The sequence below is a fragment of the Miniopterus schreibersii genome, assembly GCF_964146895.1.
Source record: "Miniopterus schreibersii genome assembly, chromosome: 16".
NCBI lineage: Eukaryota > Metazoa > Chordata > Mammalia > Chiroptera > Miniopteridae > Miniopterus > Miniopterus schreibersii.
In genome coordinates, this window is record NC_138116.1 from 21,937,578 (window position 1) to 21,960,254 (window position 22,677).

General features: G+C 42.6%; 2 protein-coding genes across 2 annotated transcripts; both read right to left on the reverse strand.

Moving 5' to 3' along the window:
- Window positions 1-4,314: 4,314 nt before the first annotated feature.
- Window positions 4,315-8,618, reverse strand: KRT27 (keratin 27; the record flags this gene model as incomplete). The annotated part of the gene is made up of 8 exons (XM_081162492.1): window positions 4,315-4,457; window positions 4,575-4,624; window positions 4,842-5,059; window positions 6,456-6,581; window positions 6,660-6,821; window positions 7,073-7,229; window positions 7,614-7,696; window positions 8,175-8,618. The coding sequence occupies 8 exons, from the start codon at window positions 8,616-8,618 to the stop codon at window positions 4,315-4,317; spliced, it is 1,383 nt and encodes a 460-aa protein (XP_081018618.1).
- Window positions 8,619-12,879: 4,261 nt separating this feature from the next.
- Window positions 12,880-21,767, reverse strand: KRT28 (keratin 28; the record flags this gene model as incomplete). Its single annotated transcript, XM_081162520.1, has 8 exons — window positions 12,880-13,170; window positions 13,434-13,489; window positions 14,097-14,314; window positions 17,236-17,361; window positions 17,791-17,952; window positions 20,079-20,235; window positions 20,773-20,855; window positions 21,318-21,767. 8 exons carry the CDS (start codon window positions 21,765-21,767, stop codon window positions 13,028-13,030), a joined length of 1,395 nt encoding a protein of 464 aa, XP_081018646.1. The 3' UTR covers window positions 12,880-13,027.
- Window positions 21,768-22,677: the final 910 nt, after the last annotated feature.

The window sequence follows — 22,677 nt, forward strand, 5'->3', positions numbered from 1 at the left end:
GTTTTGAAACAGTAATTTTTTCTGAATGAGATTTTTTTCAAGGTCGTGGACATTGACTAGCTTGAAAACCCTCCAAAGTTATTGTCCCTGAAAGATATGGGACATTGGGTGGCCCAGAATGCATGGGTTTTTTTGACCAACGTATTTTAAGATAATTAATGTAAAACTGTAACTCAGATCACTGGCACGTGTTTAGAACAACGTGTGATAAGTTAAGAGTTGCAGCTCATATTCAGAGACTTGTTACTGATTTTGTTGGGACCTGGTCAAAATTTTAATCTTTTGCTCCTATCTCCCATTAATAAAACAAGAAAAAGAGAGTATTTAGTTAGTATAATGGTTTATAACTCTTGAGTTTCTTGGATAAGAGGTATTATGAGACTGCAAAGTATTATTAACATAAACTGCTGGTCTCTAGATATTTTATAAATAATAATTAACTTGCAATCTTTTGTGAAATAAGTTAAACATGTATTATTAGAACCATTTTGGAGATGAGTTGACTCTGAAGCTAAGTGGCAACATAGATCACAAAACATTTTTATGTCCATGCAGGACTGGAATGTCCTGATGCTTAGCTCCTGGAAAGGCTGTCATCTGTTATTCATAAAGGCAACTGTCTTGAATTTTCTTAATCATAAACTTCCTCTAAACTAATAATTTAGCTTTAGCCCTTTCTGCAAGAGGGAGATAGACTTCACAAACCCTCTGGGCCATTTCTATCCATGTATTTCTTCCCTGAGAGGTTATTTTATTCATGATATATGGATTCAGCCACATATTATCATTTTTTTTCAGAATCTATTAGGTATTAGAACATTCATTATATAATGTGCATATCATACTTGAATTAAACTTTAGGTTATGCAGCGTTAATGTCTGCTTATCTCGGGATGAAGTTTTTCATTACATCCTCGTATTCCAATGATCACACACTGATTTTCCCCCTGATAAATTTAGTGTTTAGCTTCAAATATGCTTCAAAATCCCTTGCCATTATTTAAAATTCATATTCTACATTTGTTAGCTGGGTTTAGAAATGTATTTTTCTTGAACATGAACGCCGTTTGTTGGGTCCCTAAACTCCTAGTTATTTTCCCCCGAGAATCAGGCCCTGGTGTGCTAATCCCGCCCGCAGGATGGCTCCCCAGGTTGCCTGGGAAGGAGGCGCTGATGGCTTTGCTTAGCCTCGGACTCAGTGGAGCTAGAACATTCGTGTGTTTGTTTCTACCCCTGCCCTTGCTAGAGGGAAGGGGCAGTCATGAGTTCTCCCCGGCACGGTGCTGTGTTGTGGTTAAGCACACCGATTGGGAGCCACAGCTTTTTAATCCACAAATCTACTGATGGACACTTGGGCAGCTTCCAAATCCTGGTTATTGTGACACCATAAGAACATAAGAGTGCGTATTTTCTTTTGAATTAGTGTTGTGTCTTTTTTTTCAGATATATTCCCAGAAGTGGAATTGTGGGTCATAAGGCAGTTGTGTTTTTAATTTTTTGCCGAAAGTCCACACTGCTTTCCACAGTGGCCACACCAGTCTGCATGCCCACCAGCGGTCCCCGAAGGTTCCCACTGCTCCACACCCTCGCCAGCACTTGCTGTGTGTTGATTTATTGATGGGAGCCATTCTCGCAGGTGTGAGGTGATATCTCATTGTGGTTTTTATTGATATTTCTCTGATGATTAGTGATATTGAGCATCTTCTCATGTTTATTGGCCATCTGTCTGTTCTCTTTGGAGAAGTGTCTGTTCAGACCCTTTGCCCATTTTCTAATTGGGTTGTTCATTTTTTTGGTGTTGAGTAGTGTAAGTTCTTTATACATTTTGGATATTAACCCCTCATCGGATGTATCATGGGTGAATATGTTCTCCCATTCAGTGGGTTGTCTTTTCATTTTGTTGATGGTTTCCTTTGCTGTGAAAAACCTTTTTAGTTTGATGTGGTTCCATTTGTTTATTTTTTCTTTTGTGTTGCTTGCCTGAGGAACGATATCAGAAAAAAATATTGCTATGAGAAATGTCTGAGATTTTACTGCCTATGTTCTCTTCTAGGATTTTTATGGTTTCAAGTCTTACATTTAAGCCTTTAATCCATTTTGAGTTTATTCTTGTGCATGATGTAAGAAGGTGGTCTAGTTTCATTTTTTTTGGCATCTATTTGTCCAGTTTTCCCAACACCATTATTGAAGAGACTGTCTTTATCCCATTGTATGTTCTTGCCTCCTCTGTCAAATATTAATTGATCATAAAGGTGTGGGTTTATTTCTGGGCTCTCTGTTCTTCTGTTCCATTGATCTATATGCCTGTTTTTGTGCATATAAAAAAGAAATCTTCAGTTTCTTTCTTCAGTGTTTTATAATTTTCTGAGTACAGATCTTTTATATCCTTGGTTAAATTTATTCCTAGGTATTTTTTTTGATGTAATTGTAAATGGGATTGTTACCTTAGTTTCCCTTTCTGATGGTTCATTATCGGTGTATAAGAATGCAGCTGATTTCTGGATATTTATTTTGTACCCTCCTACTTTACTGAATTCTTTGATCAATTCCAGTACGTTTTTGGCGGAATCTTTAGGATTGTTTACATACAGCATCGTGTCACCTGCAAATAGTGACAGTTTTACTTCCTCCTTTCCAATTGGGTGCCTCTTATTTCTTTGTCTTGCTGACGGCTGTGGCTAGGACTTCCAGTACTGTGTTGAATCAGAGCGGTGGAAGCGGACATCCTTGTCGTGCTCCCGATCTTAAGGGAAATGCTTTCAGTTTTTGCCCATTAAGTATGATGTTGGCTGTGGGATTGTCATGTATGGGCTTTATAATGTCCCTGGCGGGCAGAATCCCCGATGATTTTCACAGTGAGATGTTATGTGGACGCCTCTCCCTGGCTCTGGTACTGTGAGCTGGGGAGCTGGCGAGGCCACACTCTCCTCGGGGGAACCTTTGCTGCTGAGATGGCCCTCTGGGATCTCAGCCGCCTCTTTGTCGCTGAGATAGGCCCCTGGGGTCTCAGCCTCCCCTTTGCCGCTGAGATAGGCCCCTGGGATCTCAGCTTCCTCTTTGCCACTGAGATAGGCCCCTGGGGTCTCAGCCTCCCCTTTGCCGCTGAGATAGGCCCCTGGGATCTCAGCTTCCTCTTTGCCGCTGAGATAGGCCCCTGGGGTCTCAGCCTCCCCTTTGCCGCTGAGATAGGCCCCTGGGATCTCAGCTTCCTCTTTGCCGCTGAGATAGGCCCCTGGGATCTCAGCCGCCGCCCGTGGCACCGGGGCCAGCCCTTTTCATGTCTCCACCCTTCCTACTAGTCTAGAGGTGGCTTCTTCTGAAAATTCTCAGTTATAAGACTTCTGTTCAGCTAGTCTTCTGTAGGTTATTCAGGTTGACTGTTCTATATTTTAGCTGTCATCCAGTTTGGTCCTAGGAGGGGGTGAGTGTAGCTTCCACCTACCCTGCCACCAGCTTGGATCTCCTAAGTTCATCTTTCTAAAGGTAGGCAGTTATCACGATAAAGTTCCTACTTAATACTGCTTTTGCGGCATCCCATACATTTGGGTATATTGAAATTTCATTTTCATTTGTCTCAATGTATTTTTCTATTTCCCTTTTGATTTCTTTGACCCGTTAGTTGCTCAGGAATGTGCTGGTAAATTTCTATGTATTTCTGAATTTTCCAATTTTCCTCCTATTATTGATTTCTAGTTTCATACTATTGTGGTCAAAAAAGATACTTGTTATGGTATCAGCCTTCTTAAATTTGTTAAGACTTGTTTTGTGGCCTAACATTGTGGAATTGACCACTTGCCTTATCTAGTCTTCACATCTCTCTCTTTCCCCTCCTACCTCACATCGTTTTCTTCATTTTTAGGATATTTCTGATTTGGCAGTTCCTTATTTCCACTTCTATAAGCATGTTGCACTGAGGGATTAGATTTTTGTTAACTGTTTCATTCTCATTACCAGCACTTAGTGTGTGCTTAATAAGTATTTAAAGAATTTAAAATTTTACAGAAATGTGAAAAAGGCTCCAACTTGTTTGCCTGTTAAATTCACTCCTAACTTGTGAAAGCCATTGAATTAAACAGAAGAAATTAAAAACAAAATTCAGTTCCAATTAGGGGTTATGTTTACAATGCAAAGATTGACCAGAACCAGTGAAAATGACTTGCAACAGGAAAAACTTTTATTGAAACACCACCATAGAGAAAGCCAAAGAAAGATTACTATTCTAAAAATAGTTTGTCTTAATTCACTAGAAGAAAAGCAGAAAAATAAGATGTAGCTTCAATTTGATATTTTACTTTAAGGCCATTCTTTTGGGGCTCAGGAAGGCACCCTCTGTTCACTCTTCACGTTGTTGACTTTGGTGGATTTCTCTTCCATGGTGTGAACTCTGGATGAGAGAACTTTGCCACGAGGATCTATTTCTTCAACAATTGTTTTAACCACGGTGCCTTTAGATGAATCTAAAATGACACATATGAATTGTCAGAATTTATCAAATTCATAAAGAGGAAATAATTAACCTGTCATTTGGAACATATACATGTAAACACTGAATGCTCAAAACCTCTTTTGTTTACCTTTTACTGGATTTCCTGATCCTTTGTAGCCCTTTGATTTCACACAAGAGCTGTAAAAATATAGAGAGCTTGTATTAATTATTTCACTCTGTGCTTTGCTGAGGAAACTGAAAAATATTGATTTAAGGTGGGAGAGCACTGGATTCTTAAATAACAGCAGAAGGGGTTTAGGTACACATGATGTAGGTCATAGATACTTTGTACTTGATTTAAAAAATCTTTAACAACCTTAAAAGGAATTGCTTTCTCAATGGAAGCAGTACTTACCCATCCTCTCCATCTATCAGGCGGCAGTAGGTCTCGATTTCTTTTTCCAGGTGGACCTTGATGTCCAGGAGCTGCTCGTATTCCAGCTTCTGGCCCTCGGTCTCGGTTCTGACCTGGTGCAGCTGCTCCTCCAGGGCCCCGATCTGAGCCTGGATCTGGGCAAGCTGCGCGCAGTAGTTGCCTTCGGTCTCGGACAGGGAGCACTCCAGGGAGTGTTTCTGTGGATCAGTAGACAGTTTAGTAGAAAATGTCACAGCATTGTTTTAAAATAAGACAAAACACAGATATTTAGGAGAGTTATCCTTATGTCATGCAAATAACAATATTTACCCCAAAGATCCCACTTGTTCAATACTAATTGTTGCCTTTGTTGTATGTCATACTATTTTATCTTTGAGAATAGCACACTTGATGATGAATGTTACTCATATGCCCAGGAGTGTAAGCAAAGATGAAGTTGTTTCCTCATAGGGCACAGTGTAAAGATCCCCGCCCCCCAATATGGCCTGTGCTTGTAGAATCTGACATAATTGGCCACTTTCCCCCAGAATAAAAGTCCCCCTAAACTTTGCTACCTCATTTCTAATCATGTAACAACCTTGCCTCTTGAGAACTGTAGCTCTTCTATTAAAAAATAATCCCATAGTGAATGGCATATGCTTTTTAGGAGTAGAATGACCCAAAGAAAAGAATGGCCTTTTTCGGCTCTAAATCCTTTAATTCACTGGCTTGTGAATCCACATGGGTTTATATAGGGTTTGTCCCACAGAGCGACACTTGCAGTAATTTTACATGGAATGAAGATGAGAATGTCTTACCCTTTCACCTGCAAGAATTTTTATATAAAGTCCTAATTTTACATCCATCCATAGCCTCTTGTGTGAATAAATCTGGAGGTTTGTTAGCCATATGGAAAAAGGTATAGACTTGGGAGTTAGAAAATTAGAAGAGAAGTTATATGGTTCCTTCGTATCCAACTGTGAGACTCTGGGAAAACTGCTTAACTTCTTTGAATCTCAGGTTCTTCTTTCAGAAATAATGACATGAATTATAAAGTCTGCCCTGCCAAAGCCTCAGGGTTATTGTGGACTCATGTGGGTGAAAGTGCTGGGTAAACCCTTAATAAATAAGGTTATTATTATCTCAAGCATGTTCAGCTTTGTAGGCAACCTTCATGCCCCTACTTTGCTTCCTGTTTATGCCACTTTAAAAGACCTTGTAAGTGCTCTTAATTAAGTGGCCAAAAGGAATGCTAGCTGAAGAAGCTAGAAGGGGTGCGATATTTAATATTTAATATTTCTACACTCCATGGACAGTGGTTTCTGATCTTTTTAACGTGGGAGAGAAGATTCAGGGTAAAAACGATTTTCTTCTCCGAGTACCTCAAAATAATTGTATTTGCTAATTTCTCCAAATGTTTCATAATAATTAGCACCTCGGTATACTTTTCAGGCAAAGAGGATTCTACTGTGCAAAATGCAACTGTGTCTTATTTCAAGCATAGTAATTAATGGATAAAAACGAAAATACGTACTATCATGTGCAAGAAAACGGTCTGAATTTTTTCTCAACTTCTAAAGCAAATCTTTTTTAAAAATTTTAATTTGTGCTTACCATTGCTAAGAGGGACTGAAGCTCAATCTCCAGGGTTTGTAGAGTGCGTTTCATCTCAGTCAGTTCATTCCGAGCCGAGGTGGTGGCGCCAGCATCGTCAGAGATCTGCTGCTGCAGCGAGGCGCTCTAAAGTGAGGAGCCGTGTTAGGGTGATGCTGGATCGGCACCCAAGGGCCAAGGAAGGGCACCCTAGGGTGGCCTCACCTTCTCGTTGAACCAGGCCTCGGCGTCCCGGCGGTTCTGCTCGGCCAGGTCCTCGTACTCGGCCCGCATGTTGTTGAGCAGCACCGTGAGGTCCACCCCGGGCGCCGCGTTCATCTCCACGCTCACGTTGCCGCCGGCCGCGCACTGCAGGGCCTTCATCTCCTGCAAGAAATTTGTTGACATTTTTAAAAGAGCCAGACAGACGTGATCCATATAGTTAGACACTTTTTTTTTTTTTTTGAGGGTTCAGTTTCTTTAGAGGGGTATGAATAGAAACATTTTAAACAATCTAAGCCGCATGGAGAAATGGACAAGTTCCTTCTTGAAACTGATTTAAGACATGACATTTGGCATCTGCAATTCATGTTTAAAATTTGGGCGGATTGTGGAATAGGGGGAGGGAGAATGTCTACCTCCTCATGATTCTTTTTGAGGTACGCCAGCTCCTCGCTCAGGTTCTCCAGCTGGATCTCTAGGTCGGTTCTGCACAGGGTCAGCTCATCCAGGACCCTGCGCAGGCTGCTGACGTCTGCGTCCACGCTCTGGTGAAGGGCCTGCTCATTTTCAAACCTTAGAAAATATTGGAAGGTTTTATCACAGTAGACACATCACTTTTTAGGTCATCATAAAGCTCAAACTAAGCTTTGAGGTCAAACTATTACAATATACTCAAAACTTCAGCGAGATCGCCTGTAATGCAACAAATTAATTTCTCTGAAGCCAGAGAATGGAAATAGTCAAATTTCTCTTTCATATGATCCTGACATTCATGCGTCAGTTTCCAAATTTCCCAAGTAAAATATATAATGCAGCTAGTTATTTAAATACACATTTAGTTTAAAACAAACTAATAGAAACAAAGAATTAAGCCAACCTCAAGTAGTGTAAATAAAAGAATGACATGCTTAGATAACCTTTTTTTTTTTTTTTTGGTTTCTCTTCAGCTCTACTTACTTTAGCTTAAAGTCATCAGCTGTTAGTCTTGCGTTATCATTTTGCAGGACAACACTGGCATTACTTGTAGTTGCAGAAATTATCTGACAAATGGAGAATTAGTGAACAGTGAGGAAATACTTTTTAAAACTTCAAGTTTCCTTGAAAAAGTCACCTATGAAATAATAGTAATATTCCTGGCATTCTGTCTCCAATAATAAGACGATTCTTTTGAAAGTGGGAAATTTAAGTAGGGCCTCTTTTACTCTCCACCCCACCCATAAAAACAAAGCAAAACTCTTCCTATGGAAAAGCCTATAAATATATAGCTGGAGACATTGGGTAGTTTTTGATATTATTAAAAGCATAAACATGCATACCTCATACCAGGTGCTAGATGAGACATGTTCAAAGATTAGGATTTTAATATAAATTATTTTTACATTAATAATGAAGTACCTAGAATTAGAAGCTGAGAGCAAAGCCCTGCTTCCTGCGTGTGGCTGCTTATGTATTTGTGAGTGTGTGCATGTGGCTAAATACTCTTATGGGCCTTAACCCTCCTGACATTGTGTTTCTTACCTGGTTCTTAAGGTCATCAATTATTGGGAAGTACCTGCTGTAATCATGATCAAGGCCACGGCAAGAGCCAGGCCCAAATTTCTCATACCACCCTTTGATCTTCTGCTCCAAGTCCGCATTGGCCTCCTCTAGGGCTCGCACATTCTCCAGGTAGGAGGCCAGGCGGTCGTTGAGGTTCTGCATGGTCACTTTCTCATTGCCCGAGAGGAGGCCGTGTTCATTCCCAATGAAGGCAGCACAGGAAGCATTGCCCCCGCCCAGCCCTGCGCCATAGCCTCCTGCAGATGAGTTGCCCCCAAAGGTGCAAGAGAAGCCGCTTCCAATGCCAGGCACACCGCATGCGTTTGCAGCCCCGAAGCCAGCTCCCGCGCTAGACAGCCGCACAGAGCCCACGCCCGCGCAGGAGCCCAGGCGCCTGGATGCCGAAGAAAAGCGCACAGACATGCTGTCCAGACTGGAGCGCTTGTGCCCCGAAAGAAGCTCTGACGGTGAATGCCCTGCTCAAAGGGTTCAGTTTGTCTTTATATACACGTTATCGGGGTGTTTCTTGATGAACCTTGCTACCCAGAGCAAAACGGTGCTTGCCAGCTCATCATGAATTATTCATAATTGGGTGTTTTTTGTTTTTTTTAATGAATGTCTTTACCCTACTGTGTCCATTTCTGTAGGTGGATAGTTACCTTGGGGTTATATGTTATCTCCAAAATGAGACAGGGAGGAGTATTATCAAGGTTATTATAGTGATGCATTTCAAATTTAGCATGAGTAAGTCTTCCTGTCTCCAAGCTTCAGAAGTATAAAATTCCTATAAGAATAAAAAAGTACGATAGACAAATTTCTCTTTCTCTTGATTAACCAACAACACTGCATCTTCCCTCCCAGCAAGTGAGGTATCATATATATGGTTTTCTATGGATAATATAACCTTTCTTTCAGATATACTGAAAATACTTTCAAGACCCTGGGCTCAGGGCACCAGAGAGGAAGGTAGCCAGGTCTTAAATGAAAATTGAAGAATTAAATGGACTCTTCTCTGATCCCCATCCCTCCTGAGTTAACGTTCTATTTTTACTGGTTTTCTGTCTGAGCTCTGTTGCTAACCAGGTTGAATAAAGGTATTGGTTAACCTGTCTGGACCTCAATCTCCTCCTCTGTAAAATGAAGGGACTAGACGATGGCCTGTATGTTCTCTTGTAGTTTGAGAGTTCTTATATTTTTATAGTTTTCTTTCTTTCATTATTTCTAGAAAAAATTTCTGGATTCACTTCCTCCACTCTTCACTTCCTGCTCACTCCTGAATTTTGGCCCCACCACTTTATGAAAGTAACCTCTCAAAGATTGCTAATGGCCCCACATCGCTCATCCACACATCACTTCTCGTATTTAGTCTCCCAGGCCCTCGTAGACACATTTGATACTGAACATCCAGTTTTACTGAGTTTTCTACTATTGCTTCCTGAGAACACGTCTGCACCTCCGCTTGCCCTTCTCCTTTCTTCCATTCATAGGCTCTCTATCTCAAATTTGCCGTTCCTTACAGTTTTGCGCTCGGTGATTCTGTTTTGTACCCACTCTCCCTGGGCAATCTCATCCCTCCTTGGCTCCTGATGCATGTTCTAAATATACATCTTTACCGCTGGCCTTTCCCCTTTCTAGACCCACACCTCGCTACGCCCTCCAGACATTTCCACTTGGATATTCTGTCTTGACTTCTAACTCACCTCACAATTACCTTGGCATCAAAATTTGATCTTTTGTACCTTTCCTCATTAGTTGCTGGTGGAACTGCTGTGAGTCATGCTCAGGATTGCTCAGAAACCTCTCACGGCTGTAATTTCCTACCAGCCTGCATCCAAGCAGTCGGTAGGTCCTATTGGATCTACTTCTGCAGTGTCTCCTCAAGCATTTTCCTCTTTTCTGTTTTCCTTGTCACTATCATTTTCTTTCAGCTCAGTAGGACCTCAGTTGGATTTCTGGCTTCAAGTCTTTTTTGTTTCCATCATGGTCGTTAAGCAGGTGGGTTCTAAGGTGTTATTCCTGAAGCACATGGTCATTCATGAAAGAACTTGGGCTCTTGAACCAGATAGATCAGCGCTCCTATCCCAGTTCTGCCATTTTCTAGTCGTGGAACCAAAGCAAAGCCCACTCACTCTGAGCTTTGGTTTTCCATTTCTGAGATGGAGACATCAGTACTTGTATGTCGGGAGGCCTTTCAACGGTAGTTTAACTATGTGAAGCAACTCCATTTGTCAATACTTAGTATTCCTTCCCTTTCTCCACTCTCCTCCAGTGTAAAACCTTTCACTTGAAATGTAAGACTCTTCTTGACATAGGTTCTGCTTCCCTCACATGTCCATTCTTTCATGTTCGTACTCTTTCCCTCCCTTTTGTCTTTGCCCATGTTTTGTCTCCATTTGAGACTATTTGAAATCTTTGCTAAGAATGACTGACATCACTTTCAATTACATAGATTGAGAATGAAGTTGCTGAAAATATAAATGTTCATGACCTAAGAAGTGAATTTGCAGAAAGGCCAGAAAAATCTATTATTCAATCAAGAAATCACATGAATAAAGCATCATAATTTATTTTATTCCATAAAATTATGGCATCAAAATGTTATTTTTTGCAATTCATAAGTTAATGTTATTCTACATGGATAGCTACTGCATGTATTATATATTCTATGTAATAAAATATTTTTAAGGAAAAATATTTATGTTTTAGTGCCTCTAACTGAACTTTTTCTAGATTTTTGAATAAGGGGTTCTAACTATTTCATTTTGCACTAGGTCCTGCAAATGATGTAGCCAGCTCTGGTTGCTGAGTTCTCTAGGGAAGCTGAAGAATCCTAGAAAAAGTCCCTCCAGATACAGATATTTGAGGGTTTCCTACCAAAGGAAGCTCACCACACCAGCGCCTCGGAGTGAAAGGCATACATGCATACCCAGAGCTTCCAGATATTTAAAACCTTACCGTTAAACAGAATTTCAAAGACCACCATACACTGAAAAAAACTCCAGCATGAAAGACAAAGGTTCACCGGAAGGAGCAAAAAATAGCACCCAGGGGAGAGACAGTAAAGAAAGCTCAAGAAAACTTTAAAAAGGAAACCACCTCTAATTAATAGTCTTAGAAGTAACAAAAATACTGCATATTTGAAACGTGAATAGAATATCATTAAAATCGCACAGCAGAACACAATAAAGGTCTCTGAGAATTAAAAGCCAGCTTCTAAAATTAACTTTCGATAGGTTGGAAAAGAAACTTTAAAAATCCCCCCAACAGTAGAACAAAAGGACAAAACGATGGATAAAAGAAAACTGGAGGCTCGATCCAAAAAGATCAACAGTAAGTAGATTTTCCAGAAAGAGAGAAGGGAGAAATGATGAAGAAATTATTTTGTAAACATACTCTATAGTACTACTTAGAACTAAGGGCTGAGCTTCTAAATTGAGAGACCATCAAGAACCAGTAGAATAAATAAAAAAGAACCACAGCAAAGCACCTGTGCAGGGTATTTCAGAGAACCATGGAGAAAAGGAGAATATTTGAAGTGATAGAAGAAAAGACAGGAACATAGCCCTTGATGGGGAAATCAGAACGGCTCTGGACTTCTCAACAGCCCTGGAGCCGTAATTCCCGTGAAGAACGCCTTCAAAATTCTAGCTGAAAATACCGTCCAACCTAAAATTCTCTACTTTGACAATTCAGCATGAGTGAGGGTGAAACAAAAATATTTTCAGACAAGAAAGGTCTCAAAAAAATTTACCTCCTTTGTATACTTTGTCAGGAAACCACTAGAGGGGAAAAAGAACAAGGAAAAAGGGAGGCTTAGAATCCAAGAAATGGGGTCTCAAGAGGGCAGGCTTTCCATTCAAATCAAACTTGGTTCGAGCGCAGAAAGCAGGCAACGGTGTTCTAAGAAACACGAATGATCAAGAAACCCTGTTATATATTTGCTTATGTTACATTCCTGTATTAGCCACTTCTGAAAACAATGACATAGAAAGACAGGGCCACCCACAGTTCCTTTCCTTGTATGTCAAAATTATTTGCAGTTCCAATTTGTGTCTATAAATAAAGTCCTATTGGAACTCAGTCATGCTCGCTTGTTTATCTATGGTTGATAGCTGCTTTCTGCTATAATGGTTGAGCTGAGCGGTTGAAATAGGAACCTTATGGCCTCCATAGCTTGAAATATGTACTATCTGGGCCTTGACAAAAAAAAAGTTTGCTGAACTTTGCTTTAGAAGGAAAGCCATTAACATGAGGCTCATTGCTGCAGAGCTTTCCAGAGCTAATCCTAATTATAGGGGGAGTGGTATCCTAGAAAGTATCTAGATCTCCAGAAGAGTTTGAGATAAGAGCATTGGTAAAACACCAGAAATGTGCCATCTAGAGGTGAGACTTTTCAGTCACTGGAGAATTTCTGAAATTTTCCAGATTATTTGCCCATGTAAAAATGGGCAAATCTTCCAGATTTGAAGATTACGCCTACTGAATGTTTAATATTTAAATACCATGTGGTATTGACTATTATTCAAAACTAGAGTGAAAGGCAATTAAAATATATTCCATAAATGTCTCCCTATGAGTCAGACATAGGAAAAAAGTAAATCACAAATCATTATTTATTAGTCATGAAGGAATGGAAATGAGTGCACATCAACTTTTTTATTTATTTGAAAATAAACACCCCTTTCCCTGTAAAAGGTAATTAAGAAATTGTTTTTCCCCCCCAAGAAACTCCTCTTTAAGGGCAGAAAGTATTTTTATTATCTTTTTAATATTTAGAATAATGCAGTTGTGCAGGATCTTTCCCCAAATTATTCTTTTCTCAAAAATCTCAGCTAGAAAGGAACCCTTTGTTCTGTCTTGCCATTGGTCATTTTCGATGTCTTTTCTTCAATGGACTGAATCCTCGATGAAAGGACTTTACCACGTTGATCTATCTCTTCAACCACCGTCTTTACCAGTGTGGTTTTGGATAAATCTAGAAATAAAACATATGTGAATACATGATTACATGACAAAGAATTCAATGCTGGTTGTAATATTATGTACACTTTTGGTGAGGGAGTAAATATAGATTTGTAATAATAGTTTGGAACAGTTTTATCCATTCAAAATAATATCTTAAGTTCCAAGCTAAGCACTTTAGTTTAAAATTTTAAAATACAGACTGCTGCCATAGTGTACGATTGCCATTAATGCAAAAGTATTTGCTGCAATAGAAACAGAACTAGGTTTTGTTACCTTTAGATGAATTCCCTGAGCTTCCTGGTCCAAAGCCCTTTGATTTGGAGCATGAGCTGTAAAACAAACACCACAGTTTATTTTTTAATATTTCTGTTTATCATTTCAGAAATATTTAGTGAATCGGCAGATGAACATAATCTCAAGTGAACTCTGCATGCCAAAAGCAAATCTTAGTTTTTTAGAAATAAAATAGAATTTTGGGGGGACAGGAGCTGAAAGTAATTAAATGCTATTTAAAGAGAGAATATAAAACAACCTTGTTTCCTGTTGATTTTTTAAACCCGCAAATTTAAAACTTGAAGGGGAAATATATATAAATAACTTGGGGGTTTGTGCAGAGAGTGTTTATTTCAGGGCAGCAGTGATATTAGGAATGAACTGAAAGATGGATAAAACCTGGAGGGTGGGTAGGGAGAATCTTGAAACCCACAGTAATTAACATGGACCATAACGGGGGGCTTCTGAAGGGACAACTGGGGTCACCCAAGGCAGATGAGGAAGAGGCTGTGGTGTACAAAATATGGAAGAGATGACTGCAAAGGCAAGAGATGAACATGCTTCTCTGCTGAGGGAATAAAGAAGAAAAGGCCTGGAGGCATGGACGGCGAATGGGCTGTGTGGTTGTGGCCGCGGAGAGTAAAATGGTGTTTCAAATCTTACTCTCCATCTCCATCTATCAGGCGGCAGTAGGTCTCGATTTCTTTTTCCAGGTGGACCTTGATGTCCAGGAGCTGCTCGTATTCCAGCTTCTGGCCCTCGGTCTCGGTTCTGACCTGGTGCAGCTGCTCCTCCAGGGCCCCGATCTGAGCCTGGATCTGGGTGAGCTGCGCGCAGTAGTTGCCTTCAGTCTCGGTCAGGGAGCACTCCAGGGACTGTTTCTGAGGATATAAAAGATGTCAGAGCAAGGGGTGAAGCCCCTTGGAGGGCCACCTAGACCAGTGTTTCCCAGCAAAAGGCAATATTGCTCCATAGGTGAGCTTTGGAAACTTGTGGGGCTTGTCACAATGAAATGGGAGGTGGAGAGGAAGGGGAAGTGACTGGTGTTAACTGGAGGTGGGGGAGAGGGAGGCATGCTAGATGACCCCACTAACTGGAGGTGGGGGAGAGGGAGGCATGCTAGATGACCCCACTAACTGGAGGTGGGGGAGAGGGAGGCATGCTAGATGACCCCACTAACTGGAGGTGGGGTAGGGGGAGGCATGCTAGATGACCCCACTAACTGGAGGTGGGGTAGGGGGAGGCATGCTAGATGACCCCACTATCTGGAGGTGGGGGAGGGGGAGGCACGCTAGATGACCCCACTTGGGATGAATGAACTTTTTGCCCTAAGACTTTTCACTGTTCCAATGGACATTCATGATATTTAGGTGATATTTCCTATTATGACCAACCTATGTATTAAAACACTTTTGGGGGGCAGCACAATAAGAAATCAATGTTGGAAATATTTTGATATTACATATTTATTTTGGGGCTGCCTATTGTTTTTCAGTCTTATTCTGCCACTGTCCCCAGAGATCTACTCCACCACTGTTCCAAGGCCTCTGTGCTGTGTTCCCTTTTCGAACCTGTCCCGGGTGCTCTATTGTCAATCAAAGGCCTTTTTTTAAGCAGAGATTGAAATAATACCTTCACAGAAATAGGAGTGGGGATTTCAAGGCAAGAGGTATACTTAATAACACAGTGCAGGCCATTATTTCAACACTACTTTTATGACTATTACACCTCCTCGTTTCTACTTCTCATAGTCTGTAATTTGTCTTGTTATGTGATCCCTACTTTAATTAAAGTAATTTTCCTCTTTCCCTTATCATATATAAATACATCTGGGTGCCTATTATTTCTCCTGGTATTAATTATTATCTGAGCGCCCACCCCCACTCCACTCTTTCATTTCCCTTTTCCTGTGTGGAGCAATTCCTGATTGTTTAAAATAAAACTTATTTATCAAAGAAACCTCTGTCTCTCTGGGTAAGCCTCTGTCTCTTTCATTACATATTCTAGGCTAATTGGGCCCAAGTATTCACATATTAAATACATTTTATTTTAAAATACATTCATTTCTCTTTTTTATTGAAGTTATGGCATTGCACTGGTTTAAAATTTTTGTGTGTACTGCTAAATATATTAACTATTGGCTTCATTCTAAGATTGTAAAGATGGAGTTTTAAAATATTCGTCGTTACAGACAGACATTGGGTCTAACAGGCTGAGGGTGCGTTACGTAGGTGATACTGGACTCTCCAGGGACAAAGGAGTGGAAGGTGACCAGGATGGTAATGGGGAGGGTGAGGCAAGGAGTGGCAAAGTGTCGGTGAGGTGTGTCCTTGGCTGTTCAAAACTTTAATTTCCTTGAGGATGTGTCCTCATATGCTATTCTTTTTTAAGGTTACTAACGCTCTGTTAAATCAGAGGGGACAGCATCTCTATCCCACAGCCTTCTGCTGTAAAGGTTGGCTCTAGATGTGGAAGGACTTCAGAATGAATTTAGAAGTCGGTAAACTACAGGAAGCATAGGGAACCTTTATCCATTTAGACAGCTCCCGACTTACACACGATTTGTGTGCTAAACTAAAGAAGACTGCTTAGAATTTATCTATGACAAAAGAATCTCAGGTCTGGAAGTAAGGTTCTATGCCACTGTTATTCTATGATTCATTTATGTTGTATGTTAAAAAGGGTTTTTTACTGTGGATTATTTCATGAGCCCAACTATAGTACTATACTGGCTGCATAGAATCTAACTACTTTCTAACATCATTGTTTCAATGTGAAAATGCTTAAATTCTGACCTGGGAAACCAGGAATTGATTTCCTTCAACATAGCTCAAAAATGAGAAGGGGGATTCAGAGTCAGGGTACAGCAGCAGAACAGGTCCTCAGGGGTCTAGTTGTAGGCAAGAAGGGAATGGGGAAGGGAGGAGGGTTCTAGGAGTTCAAAGTGGCCGGGAGGGTCTCGGGTACCAGCTACCAGCGGTGACGAGTGTACAAAGGGGCATGCTGGTTAAGTTGGGGTTAATCAGTGGTACAATAAATCTCCAATCTAAATACTGTATAAGAAAGCACCATGCCTTTTTAGGGTGGCTAAATAAAAATAACCTTCCTATTGTTCTGAGTCGTTGCCTTTTCTTTTCTTGGCTTACCGCACGGCTTTGTATAACAGTGGCCCTTTCTTTGTGTTATAACCTCACGGAGCATGAAACCTCTGATGCTGACAGGACACCCTGGGCCACGTGTGTGCCAGAATTCTCAAAATCAAGTCTTCTGGGTGCTGCCAGCGGACACTCCAGAAGGGAAGCTGTTTTTAGTGCTGGGTTGTCTCCAGGGACCTCTGTCCTGGACACGGTGGCGATGAAGAGGCCCAGGGTGCTCAGACACATCGGAGATGTACCCTCCTTTCCTCTGCCCCACGAAAAGCACAACGTGGCTTTGAACAGGTTCCCATCAACACTAGGTGATGCCCAGGACACTAGGCCTGCTTTGGGTGGTCCCCTGAGGTAAGCCGGCCACCTAATTTTCAGGTGGAGCAAAACTGCCCGCTGCTTGCTGCCCAGGGCTGAGATGAGCTACCCAAGGAAGGAGCTCTTGCATGAAACGGGCACCGGGCACCCGCCAGGAAAGACATCCTCAGGGACCTCAGGGAGGAACGAAAGCTCTCTGTGCCTTGTCTGTCGTTCTGAGCGTGTGTGTCAGTGCCTGTCCTTCCTACCCTCTCCCGGACGTATTTGTGTAGGTAAGAGAGGGCTTCCAGGAGGCTGGTTAGAAGCACGGACTCCAGGCTGGCCCGCGCCTCACCTACCGTGGCCAGGAGGGACTGCAGCTCGATCTCCACGGTCTGCAGGCTGCGCTTCAGCTCCGTCAGCTCGCTGCGGGCCGAGGTGGCCGCGCCCGCGTCGTCCGAGATCTGCTGCTGCAGGGTGGCGCTCTGGGAGGCGGGGCGCAAGGGGGTTAGCGAGCGGGCTGTCCCTGCCACCCTTTACCCCCTCTCCCTCCCCTCCCCTCCCCTTCCCATCCCTTCTCCCCCTTCCCTCCCTTCCCCTCCCTTCCTCCTTCTCCCCCTTCCCCTCCCCTCCCCCTTCCCCCTCCCCTCCCCTCCCCCTTCCCCCTCCCCTCCCCTCTCCTCCCCTCCCCCTTTCTCCCTCCCCTCCCCCTTTCTCCCTCCCCTCCCCCTTTCTCCCTCCCCTCCCCCTTTCTCCCTCCCCTCCCTTCCCCTCCCCCTTCTCCTCCTCCCTCCCCTCCCCTTCCCCTCCCCCTCTCCCCTCCCTCCCCTCCCTCCCCCTCCCCCCTCCCCCTCCCCCCTGCCTCCCTCCCCGCCTTGGGGTGGTGTCCGCAGCGCTGGTCGGGGGGCCCTCACCTTCTCGTGGAACCAGGCCTCGGCGTCCCGGCGGTTGTGCTCGGCCAGCGCCTCGTACTCGGCCCGCATGTTGTTGAGCAGCAGCGTGAGGTCCACCCCGGGCGCCGCGTTCATCTCCACGCTCACGGTGCCGCCGGCCGCGCACTGCAGGGCCCTCATCTCCTGCGGAGGCGCCGGGCGTCAGGGCCGCTCGCGGCCTCGGGGAGCTTCCCTTATGTCCCGAAGGCCGCGGCTGAAATTCCAGTGTCTAATTCTTTTTTTTTTTTTTTTTTTAATGGACTTACTCGGCCCACAGTCATGCCAATCAGCTACCGAGTTACCCGTTAACGGAAACAGGAGCAGCCCCCACCGTAAGGAAAGGCCAGCTTCTGCAGAGAGATGCTTTTTGTCCTTTTGAACGGGAAGGGAATACAGAGCCGGAGGGTTATTAGGCCCATGACTATCGACTGAATGCTGGGGAGCGTCCTCGTGGATGGGAATGGGGCAGTGGAAAAAACTAAAAAACTAATAAAAAAAAAATCCCTGGCCACCTGGAACTGCCCTGCGAGGGACAAGAGACAGCATTTGTTGAGTGCTGGTGAATGCCAGGCACTGTCCTAAGCAGTGAACATGCATTAGCTCATTCAGTTACTTCAACCTCTAGGTGTGGTTTGCGCTGTTATTAGACTTGTTTGGCAGATTAGGAAACTGAGGCACAGAGAGGTTAAAGTAATCGCCCAAGATTCTTAGCACCGGAAAGGGCTGGGATTTGAACATTCCGGGACCTGAACATGGTACATCCTCTGGTCCCGGAGTGTCTGCTCTGAGTAACTACGCTCGGTGGCTGCTGTGTCCCAGGATACCTTCTACTAGGTTGAATCATTAAATGGTCTGACCTAGTCAAAGAATAGATTTCTGGACAAATGAGCTACCAGCAACCCGAACTTAGTTCTTTAGGTAGCTGACCGTTTTCATTAGTTAATTGCTTTTGATGGATTGCTCTCTCTCTCTTTTTTATAAACCATCTTTTTATGACCTTAGATCAGTGGCTTTCCAGTGTCCACCAAGAGCAAAAGACTTACATTGTCCAAGGAGACCACTGATAACTTTAAGTTATCTCCATATTTTGGGGGGGAGGGGGGGTTGGGTAAGATTCATGTGAAGAAAAATTCTTCTTGCTAAAAATAGTTTAAAAATTGAATTACTTGGGCCCTGGCCAGGTAGTTCAGTTGGTTAGAGAGTCCCCCCCGATACACCAAGGTTGGGGGTTCCCTCCCCAGTCAGGGCACATACAAGAATCAACCAAGGAATGCATAAATAAGTGGAACAGCAATTCTCTCTCTCTTTCTCTCTCAAAATCAATAAGTATAATTTTTTTTAGAAAAGAAAATTGAGCCCTTGCCTGTTTAGTGGTTAGAGCTTCAACCCACGGACTGAAGGGTCCTGGTTTCGACTCCAGCCAAGGTGCACGTACCTCTGTTGCAGGCTCGGCCTCACCCAGCGTGAGTGGGAGGCAGCCAATCGATGTGTCTCTCTCACATCGATGTTTCTCTCCCTCCCTCCCTCCCTCCCTCCCTCCCTCCCTCCCTCTCCCTCCCTCCCTCTCCCTCCCTCCCTCCCTCCTTCCCTCCCCCCCTCTCCCCCCCTTCCAGTCTCTCTGAAAAGCAATGGAAAAAATATCTTCAGGTGAGAATATATAAAAAAAGAAAATTGAATTGCGTGATGTCATCTTAGGGACACTGGTCACTGGTGAGTGTGGTAAATATGACACTCTCAGGGGATGTTGAAATGTAAGTGGCTCTTTGTTCCCACCCCCAGTGCATTCAGAGGTACCTTCTTTTGGTTTGTGTGTCTTTAAGCGGGACAATGAATCCTGCTGTGATCCTGACCCTACCCTACAGGCCCACGGCTGACTGGGCTGCTGGGGTTGCTATTTCTTCTCTTCTGGGACTGTTTCCTTTCCTGATGTGAGAAGAATGACCTCAAGATAAGCCTATGTGAACACAAGAAATAATGCAGTGGAAAGACAGACGGTTGCATTAATGCAAAAGTAATGTAGTATCTCCAAAGGACTAGAATATTCTATCAGTCTAGAAAATGGAAGGATGCAGGTCAAATTACTAACATTCATTAGCTTGGGGGATGAGATCAGAAGGGCAGAGCAGGAGAAATGAAATTCTTTCTTCATACGCCTGGGCATTGCTTGACTTATTATAATGAGCATGAATTACTGTTATAACCTAATTGTCCCCTGAAAGTATTTAAAATGTACAGAAGTGTGCTGTGACTAGAAGGGCAGCCTCTCCCACCTCCTCATGGTTCTTCCTGAGGTAGGTCATCTCCTCACTCAGGGCCTCGTACCGCAGCTCCTGGTCGGTCCTGCAGAGCGTCAGCTCATCCAGCACCCGCCTTAGCCCGTTGATGTCGGCCTCTGTGTTTTGGTGAAGGGCCAGCTCATTTTCATACCTGGAGAGGCGTTAAGTGAACATCAGCACGAGTGAGACCACTCAAGAGGTGGATAAAACTTCGATCGCTCCTAACTGAAAGTTAGAAATGGAATCAGGACTCTAAATATTATGAAACTATACAGAGAAAGCCTTCTTCACCCCTCTCACCCAACTCTGTGCGGGATCATCTGCAGATATGTAATCACGCAAGTCCCGGTGGTATAACCCCATTAAGTAAAACATACCATTTTAGTTAATATTTTTACTTAGTTAACAAATATTTACAAACATCTTTGTTTTGGCTCTACTCTAGACAGGCATAGAAATACAGTGATATTTTGTCCCAACAAGGTAATAAATATGCATAAATTATAAGTATAGCTGATTGAAATATTGTAACATGCTTTGTATCATATTTTAGTATTATAACATGCATTACTTCCTTTAATCTCTTAGGTTATACTTTATTTTAGTTGGGATGACATTGACATTTTTATTTAGTGAAGTAAACAGATAGGAAACTTTTTCTGGGGTGCGATTATTTTCTATCACTTACTTTAGCCGGAAATCGTCAGCAGCCAGTCTGGCATTGTCGATCTGCAGAATGACATTAGCGTTAGCAGTGGTGGAAGAGATAACCTAGAAGAAATCAAAAGGGAGAAAGCAACAAATAAGTCGCTTTTATAATTTATTATTTCAGGAGATAAGAAATATTACACAAGTGAGCTTTTGCATAACAATCTGACTCCCTCAAGTAACAACCAAAATGTTTAAAATTTAATTTTTAAAAATCACAGCTGTGGTTTACTTTTTCTCTCATATACTCATACAACTTTAGAACACAATACTTTCTTATCAGTGAACATACTTCAAAATAAACAATGATGGAATTATTAACATTTAAGCTACATTGAACTTCATGAATCAAAGTGCCTATTTTTGACTAACAGGAAGAATTATTTATAAAAATAAATAAAAAATAAATGTGATGTAAATTACAGATAACAGTTACGAAGCATTTCCTGTTGTAGTTCTATGTCTTTTGCAAGGTAATTCTTAGTTTTAAGTCGTTGGAATAGTTCCAAATTTGTCATTTCTCACCTTGTTCTTAAGATCTTCGATTGTTAGGTGATATCTACTGTAGTCGTGATCAAGTCCACGGCAAGATCCAGGCCCATATTTCTCATACCAGCCCTTGATTTTCCTCTCTAGTTCAGCATTGGCCTCCTCCAGAGCACGCACGTTATCCAGGTAGGACGCCAGGCGGTCATTAAGATTCTGCATGGTCACCTTCTCATTCCCAGAGAGGAGGCCCCCTTCACTTCCAGCAAAGCTGGCACAAGCAGCATTTCCAAAGGCACCACCGGCATGGCTCCCACCAGGAACACTGCCCAAGCTCCCTCCCAAGGCACAGGAAAGTCCGCCTCCAGCCGCAGAGCTGCCACACACGCTGCTGCCTGCGAAGCCTGGGCCTCCACTGGAGGGCCTGAGGGATCCAGGTCCAGAGCGCAAGCAAAGACTCCTGGACCCGCTAGAGAATCGGAGAGACATGGCCGTGTGCGAAACGTTCACCTCGCCTGTGGCTAGCTGTAACGGCAAAGGAGGGCAGAGTATTGTGCACGGATGGTTTCGTTGGGCTTTTATACGCAATGGTTAGGATGCTTCTATTTGAGGTATGCAAGCCAAAAGAAAAATGGCATCATTGAGATTGGCATGAAATTACGTATAATTGGATGATTTAAAAAAATTAATGTCTGGCATCTCTCTGGCTGTTGCTTCAGGGTGTTTGTTATCTTAAATATAATAAGGTTCATTCTATATTAAGTTCATTATTTCAACTTCTAATTTCCAGTGAGTAATCCTTTACTTTCATCTTGATCCGAGGAATATACCATCATTATCTGGAAGAGGATATTATAAAGTTTTAGAAAGTTAAGTAAGACTGTAATAGGGTACCCTCAGCCACAGCAGAGTCTTAATTACCAGAGTATATAAAGAACCATTAACAACAGAAACATATTTTATCCCACTGGAGCAAAAAAAAAAAAAGTGTTATTTAGAAAAATACAATCCTGGTAACTTCTCTGGTCTTACCAGGGTTATAACATTTACTGATTACCTTGAACAATAACGTAACTATTGACTGATTTCTGTATCTAACATGCATAGGCACTGTGTCCGGCACTCAGTGCTGAATGCAAAAATGAAGACATGACGTTAAATAGATACAGAGGTGACAAAGACATAGTTACAATTTTTAAGGAATGTATGGTTAGGACCAGACAGGGGCTTGGATCATGTTTAGCCATCCGTGCTAAAGAGTTTGGGATGAATCCTAAGGAAAAGCGGAAGACAACGCATCGGGTTGAAATGGAAAGAGAAGTGAGTCGCAAGCCAAGGCTAGGCCAGCGGGGGAGGGTAAAGGCAACGGGAGGGAAGCAAGAGGAAGCCGGGCCTGGAC